At 37.5% G+C, this 8,287-nt stretch overlaps 1 protein-coding gene across 1 annotated transcript; it reads left to right on the forward strand.

The window, feature by feature from the left end:
• Window positions 1–3,663: 3,663 nt before the first annotated feature.
• LOC138892442 (uncharacterized) lies at window positions 3,664–4,023 on the forward strand. Its single transcript, XM_070176158.1, has one exon. It carries the CDS (start codon window positions 3,664–3,666, stop codon window positions 4,021–4,023), a length of 360 nt encoding a protein of 119 aa, XP_070032259.1.
• The last annotated feature ends 4,264 nt before the right edge of the window (window positions 4,024–8,287 follow it).

Below are 8,287 nucleotides of genomic sequence, written 5' to 3' on the forward strand. Positions count from 1 at the left end.
GACATTGTGACAATCATGACTTCACATACATATTGACATGTAGGCATAGAGATGTACTTTCCCCATGCCATCTGATAATGAAACATGTTACCCATTGTTGAAAGATTTTGGGAAAAATCACAGTTTTCTTTCAGACTTACTTATATTTTGGTGATTTCGGTAAAAGATTTGAGTTTTACTGTTATACTTGGAAAGCATGTCTATTTTCCGGAACATTCAACGAGTTGAGCATTATATCTTTGAGTTATTACTTGTACTGCTTTTTTTACATTGTTATGAGTTGTTCTTGGCTGTTGGTGTTGAACTCTGACCTTTGTCCATGCTCGTCACTACTTTCAACCTAAAGTTAGGTTTATTACTTATTGAGTACATGGGGTTAGTTGTACTCATACTACACTTCTGCACCTTGCGTGCAGATTTTGGTTGCTGATGTTGCTGTGTATGGTGGGAGCTGGAATTGAAGACATACCTGCGTTCCGGTCATAGCTGCCTTTTTGTTCTTGGTAGCTTTAGAACTATTAATTTGTTCATGTATATTTCAAACAGATGATGTATTTATTTCATACCAGCTTTGTAAACTCTAAATCTTAGAAGCTCATGATTTGTACTACCAATTCTTGGGAATTCTTTGTATAAAAGTTCAATTATTTTATCATTACTTCTCTTAATGAATCTCAATGAATTGGTTATTGTTAATTGGCTTACCTAGCGGGTTGGGTTAGGTGCCATCACGACCATCATGACCCAAAATCCACTATAAGTCGTGATGGTGCCCTACGTCACCGTTAGGTAAGCCAACAATGAACTGTCAACTTAATTATTCAATTTTTAAAAAAAATCATAAATCTTATTAGATAGGGAAATCAATGCATTAAAAATCGTACATACGTATAATTTAAATAAAATATAAAGTAAAAGTGTGTCAATGGTAAACAAATTCTAGAACATCCCAAAACCCGGTGTCACGAGTGCATGAGCATCTACTAGGAAGTACAATAACAATACAACAGCTGTCTGGAATACAAGATAGACAGGATAAAATAAATAATTATGATGGAGATTCTGTGTACTTCGAATCGTAGCATAGAATGCGGCTCACCATAAAGTCCCCTCAGTAGTTGCGCCTACGCGCCCAAATGACCACGAAATGAACATGTCAGATCCTGCACATTTAGTACAGAAGTTCAGCATGAGTATGTAAATCAACGTATACCAATTAAGTATCTAGCCTAACCCCGAAGAGGTAGTGACGAAGGGTCGCTATTGACACTTACTAGTGGTCTAGTAAATCAAATATAATAAAGTAGACAAGTATGAAACATGGTAAACAAACAATGAGAACATATATAGGCAAATAGTACGGTCTACAGCTGAACAGTGAACATAAAGTCCTCAATTAACGGATACCTCCTCAAATGGAATACGCTATGGTCAATACCAAACCAACGGTCATCTCAAGTCAAGAAACTCATGAGTACGCGGATTCCTTATCAAGTTTTTCACATGATTCTGCCAAGCCGAGCGGCCCGATCCCATAAGAGTGTTTCATAGAACTGCCGAGGCGAACGACCCGATCCCATAAGAATGTTTCATAGAACTGCCGAGGCTAATGGACTGACTCCATAAAAGTGTGATACATAACCCCACCGAGGCGAACAGACCGATCCCATAAGAATATGTTACTCTGTCGAGGCGAACGACCTAATCCCATAAGAGTGTGTTACATGATACCGTCGAGGCTAACGGCCCGATCCCATTAGAATATAAAACTTTTACGGGTCACTGACCCCACTCACGAATATATGTGCGAGTTATAAAATTCAAAAAAAACTATCGGACGAATACGCACAATGCTGAAGAAATCCGTAAAGGAAAGTACAATTTCCACAGGTAATCAAGTAGCTCGTCAAGCATCTAAAATATCAACTCTGATACTCTACGCGAGTCTATTCGCGGGCTAAATAGAATTAAAGCATTTAAATAGGCAAGAAAAACTCAAATAGTACAATTAAAGCATGGCCTGAGTCTAAGTCTCAGGAATTATAGCATATGCACGAACACTTATCACCTCATACGTGCGTAGCTCCCATAACATGTAGACCTGATCCAAAATCAGATAACTGGCTCCAACGCCTCTCTAACTCCTCAAACCCATGCCAAATGATCCAAAACTAATAAAACAATGTGCAAATCAATCAAAATATACTCCAATACTCGTAATTTAATAATTTGTAACAATTTCCAACTCCGCTCGAAACATCAACAAGGTCAATGGTCGGGCCCACGTACCCGCATTTCAGATATTATCATAAATAAGTATTATCCTTAACTTATATAGTATATATCCTGAAAATCATCCAATTTCATCCATGAATTGACCTTTAAATCAAGGATTTACCATTCCTCAACTTTGATGCTCAAAGCCCCAATTTCTACAATCCAAAGACGGATAAAAATAATAATCAACGAAACTAATTAAGGAAAAACATCAAAATAAAGGTCAGATATTTACCCCTTGTTGAAACGAGAACAACACCACGAAAATCACCTCAAACGGAGCTCTAGAACTCAAGATATGCTCAAAATACTAAACTTCTCGGTTTAAAACACTGTCCAGACGATTTTTGTTCATCGTCTTCGTGTTCGCGAAGAGTAATTTTTCGCGTTAACCAGTCAATACAGAAATCCTTCTTCACGTTCATGGAACCTCTCTCGCATTCGCGAAGAACAAAAGTTCATACCAGAAACCAGCAATCTTTCCCGACACGGAAATGAACATAACTCTCTCATACGACCTCAGAATTCGACGATTCTTGTTGCTATAGTTCCGTAGTTACTATATGGATCTAATGGTTCAATAAAATCACAAATCAAAGGTCATTTTCATAATATAGTACCCTTTATGTCCAAAGAAACGACGTCGAAACATCAAATAAGAGCGCGACACAACCCAAACACATCCGAAACACACTCGAGTTCCCCGGGACCACGCACAATCACACAAAACCGGTCCCAAAACATACCACAAACCTACTCGAGGCCTTAAATCATACCAAACAATATCAAAACCATGAATCACACATCAATTCAAGCCTAATGAACTTTTAAACTTCTAAAACACATGCCGAACTAAACTAAATCAACCCGGAATGACCTCAAATTTTGCATGCAAGTCCCAAATGAAATAACGAACCTATACCAACTCCCGAAACCTTAATACAGATCTTATATCAACAAAATCAACTCTCGATCAAACCTATCAACCTTCAAAACCGTCAATCTTCCAAAAATTTTCAAAAAGCATTAAATCAACCTACAGACTTCCAAATCCAAATCCAGACATACGCCTTAATACAAAATCATCATCCGGATCTAACGGAACCGTCAAAACTCTTATCCGAGGTCATTTACTCAAAAGTCAATCCATGGTCAACTCTTCCAACTTAAAGCTTCCAAATTGAGAATTATTCTTCCAAACCAACTCTGATCTTTCCGAAAATCTAATCCGACTATTCGTGCAAGTCATAATACATGAAGCAAAGCTACTCAAGGTCTTGTATCACCAAACGACATACTAGAGCTCAAAATAACCGGTCGGATCATTACAATGGCTAGTTGGATTTTGGGTCGTGACATTGGATGAGCCATGGGGAGGCTAGTAATATGTGGACTATGATAGCGAATTGCATTAGGAGAGCGGTGAGAGAGGTGTTAGGTATTTTGAAGGGTTACTCTAGCGGTCACAAAGGGGACTGGTGGTGGAACGAAGAGGTCCAAGGAAAAGTGAAAGCAAAGAAAGCAACGTATTTGAAGCTAATGGGAAGCGTAGACGAGGAGAAGAAGAGGAGGAATAGAGAGTGGTACAAGAAGGTTAAGAAAGAGGCGAAGCTGGCAATCAAAAAGGTTATGAAAACGTCATTTGGTTGTTTGTATGAAGAACTTGGGGACAAAGGCGGTGACAAGAAGCTATTCGGGCTGGCCAAGGCAAAAGAGAGGAAGGCTCGTGATCTAGACCAAGTGTAACAACCCGTCTAGTCGTTTTATGTATTTGAGCCTCGTTCCCCTATTTGATGCTTCCCATATTCTTCTTTGTTTTATTGTGTCTTTCTGGGGATGGTTGGTTGGGTTTTAGGTAAGTTTTGGAGTTAATTGGAACACTTTATTCCAAGATTGGAAGCTTTAGTTATAAGAGTTGCTCGATGTTTGACTTTTATGTAAATGACCTCGAGTTGCTGATTTGATAGTTCCAATAGGTTCGTATGGTGAGTTTGAACTTATTCGTATGTCCGGATTTGAATTTTGGGGTTCTTGGGTTAATTTGGCTATATTTGGCAGAAGTTGGAAATTTGAAGGTTTTGAAGGTTCATAGGTTTGACCGAGAGTTGACTTTGATATTATCAGGGTAAGATTGTTGTTCTAGGAGTTGGAATAGGTTCGTTAAGACAATTGGGACTTGGATGCAAAATTTGGGGTTATTTCAGGTTGGTTAGATGTGGTTCGACATGAGTTTTAAAAGTTAAAAGTATAAGTAGTTCATTAAGCTTGAATTGAGGTGTGATTTGTGGTTTTGATATTATTTTATATTATTTGAGGCCTAGAGTAGGTCCATGATATATTTCGGGTGTGATTATACGAGGTATCGGGAGGTTGTAGAGTGTTTTGGATTTGTCTCAGATAACTTTGAGGTTTGAGGCAGTCTAGTTCTGGTGTTTTCGCACCTGTATGGTTTGGACCGCATGTGCGAGTCCACAGAAGTGGACATAAGGACGCAGAAGCGAAGGATGGTTAGGAAGGAGAGGTGAGCAAAAGTGGGGAGATCCGCGCATCTGCGGTATCACAAATATTGACTGAAGGGTGCAGATGCGGAGCATGCCAGTTTGGAGCTATGCACAGAAGTAGACTCTTTTCCCGGGGTTGGGAGTAAGTGATACTCATAGTAGCAAGAATTTCCACAGGTGCAAGGGGTTGGGAGTAAGTGATACTCATAGAAGCAAGAATTTCTTCATAAAAGCGACATCGCTGAAGCGGCAATTTACCTCAGGTACGAAGAAACTGGGCAGAGTATATGTTATCGAGAGTTTGGCTTATTTTATCATATTTTGTTATTTGGAGCTCGGATTGGGGTGATATTTGAGGTAATTTTCACCACTTGGATTGGGATAAGTATTCTCGTATCGGGTTTGATTTTATTTCATGATTCCATCTTTGATTTTGGCTTTGGTTGATGAAATCTAAGGGAGAAAATAGGGTTTTTGTGAGTAAATTTGGAAAGTCAAAAATAGAGATTTGAACCTCGAATCGAAATCGATTTGGATGAAACTTGTATATCTGGACTCGTTTTGGAATGCATGATCGGGATCTGTAACTTTTGTCGGGGTTCTGGGGTACGAGTCCAGATTGACTATTTGGTTGACTTTTTGCTATTTGATAAGAATTTGAGCTTTATTACTTGGAATCGATTTCTATAACCGTGGTTGATGTTATTGAGTTATTTTTTTACTAGATTTGAATCGTTTGGAGGTCGATTCAAGAGGCAAGAAATTTTTGAGAGTATTGATTCTCACGCTTTGAGGTAAGTATCTTGTCTAGGTTTGGCTTGGGTATTTTCCCTATAGATTTGGTGCTTGCTATGTGTTAGGGGTAATGCACGTACGTGGTGACAAGCCTATTTGCGTACGTTGTGATTATTCATGACCCGTGTAGACCTTGGGCTATTATGTGCCTTGTTTTCTATCATACCTTCGTATACCGTATTTTCTCCACTTGTATTCATGTAAGAAATCATGCCTACCCTCTGTGCTTATCCGTTTGAAACATGCTTGGGCTATTTTGCTATATTGAATCGTTTGCCTGGTTGTAGTCATACTTTTTCAGTCATCATATTATATCTGCGTGTTATTTTCACCATTTATGTATGCTTTTTACCTGTTATCTCACATGTTGTTAGTTTCCTTACTTGAGTACTACAGGTTGAGTGAAACTGTGGCACGTTGGTATAATTCGTGTGGTATATTAATTTTTGATATTGTGAGATGTTGGTCTTTTGGAGTTTTGAGTGGATTGATGACTAAGCTGGGCCCTTAGAGCCGTATTGAGATTAATATTGAGGTGAAGCACATGCCAAGCCCCCTATTGGGCTAAGTGGTATTGATGAGATGCGTACACATACCATTTTGGCTGAGTTATGATGATCGTTGACTTTTGATCCGATCAACGCTTGGGCTAGGATCCGTCCCTCCGGATTTAGGTGATAACCCATAGTCTTTAGGACCTGTGAGTGCAAGCACTTGGTATGTGCTGAGTGAGGGGCTTTATGCCACACACCCGTACAATACTGAGAGTGTGCTTATTTGATGATTTTGCGGTGAATTCGCTGAGTTTGGCATTGTTACTTGTTCTGCAGGCATAGAGATGTATGTTCCTCATGCTAGTTGAAATTCAATATCTTGAAATTAGTGCTTTAACTAATTTAATAGGAAAACATGCCTATTTTTTGTAAATGTGAAAATGTTGAACTTGTTAAACTTGAGTTGTTTTCCGTTATTATTATTATTATTATTATTATTATTATTATTATTATTATTATTATTATTATTATTATTATTATTATTATTATTGTTGTTGTTGTTGTTGTTGTTGTTGTTATTGATAGCATCCATTGCAGCTCAACGTCATTAAAGGAGAAGGATGAAGCTCTGGAAGCTCCAAGAAGGCCCATGGCAAGGTCTCAAATAAATAAATTTCAAGACAAGCTTAATGGGCTTCAATTGGCAATTAAAAAGTGTCTTATAATAGAAGAAGAGCTCCAGCAAAATGAGGATCTTTGGGCCAAGTCTTACAACTATTTGGAGGCTCAAATTAACGTCTAAAAGGAGATGGAATGAGGCCCAAATATTCCCCAAAAAGAGGAATATTCAGCAGCCCCAATAAGCCCAAAAATAGTTTCTAGAATATATATATATATATATAATAGTTATTTTAATCTATATTGACTTGCATTGGTTTATGTGTATGTTGACTATATTGGTCTTAGTGTGGGTAGTCTTCTACGCTTCTAGGGAATATAATTCCCATTTATTGAAGTCTTGACTAGCTCCTTCTTTACTACTATATAAAGGGGTGGTTGTCTTTCATTGTGGAGGACAACATTGAAGATTAATATTACTATTGTGAGTTCTTTTGAACTTTTGTGAACTTTATATTGAGATTTATCTTGCAACCTGAACTAATTCATAGCTTAAGGTAGTAAGATAATTTTCTTTCTTATGATATCTTTGGTTTCTTTTGATACTCTTCGAAAGCGACTAGTTTCTTTTACTAGTTGTTGTCGTAAGTTATTCAAACCAGAAGTCAAGGTCCGAATCTAGTTCTTGATTAGCGTATCTCTAGTGAAGGCCATTGGTTTCATAACCAAGTTGTTGTCATTAGGATCTTGTCAAAATCTAGATTAACATAATCTTGGGGTTCTTGGATCTTTCCTTGAATTTTCACATATCAAGTTTATTTTCTTGCTTTTCTCAATTCAATCGCATTTCTTTACTGCTTCCGCATTTCTTCAACTTATTTTCTTTAAGTTCTTGGATCTCTCAACCTTTGTGTTATTAGTTGTTGTTGTTGTTGTTGTTGTTGTTGTTGTTACTAGTATTCGTACTCGCACGTTGTGTGGAGAATAATAAATATAATTTTTATAAGAAAATATATGTTAGAAAAGACGTTAGATACAAAGGAGCATGGAAATGATATTATTTTTTGGAACATGTAAATGTAATGGATATTCGTATAATAAAGTAGTAAGGAAACACAATAAAAAAATATACAGTTATTTCCTACAGTTCAGCAATATTTCTTATAGCCTCAATAAAGCAAGTCATGTATACCAGCTAGATTGCCATAAACAAAGGGTTATAATGCCTTGAAAATTCAAAAATACGACAAAGCCATAGTATTGCAAGATAGAAAAATTAGACTTCATAACATATAGTTACAAGAAAATAATTACTCCTCACCTGCACAACCTTGATATCCATAATGTGCACACTCTATTACGGCAACTTCCCTAAGGTGCTTGGGGACACAACATGCACAATTAGTTGCAAAACAACTCATAAATATTATCTTACATGATTACACACGATGGTGAAAGAATTGCACATAGTGGTCCAATCTCTGCTAAATCCAATTTTAGAGCTGCTTCGAACCGAACATCTTTTGAAGATGATTCCGAGCCAGAACATCTACTGCCGAAACATGGAAGAGTTGTTTGAGAATGTGCTCCGTATCAGCTTCC

The sequence above is a fragment of the Nicotiana tomentosiformis genome, chromosome 5, assembly GCF_000390325.3.
Source record: "Nicotiana tomentosiformis chromosome 5, ASM39032v3, whole genome shotgun sequence".
Taxonomy (NCBI): domain Eukaryota; kingdom Viridiplantae; phylum Streptophyta; class Magnoliopsida; order Solanales; family Solanaceae; genus Nicotiana; species Nicotiana tomentosiformis.

Coding starts and splice junctions, on each gene's coding strand:
- LOC138892442 (XM_070176158.1), top strand. CDS start 3,664: ATGTGGACTATGATAGCGAATTGCATTAGGAGAGCGGTGAGAGAGGTG.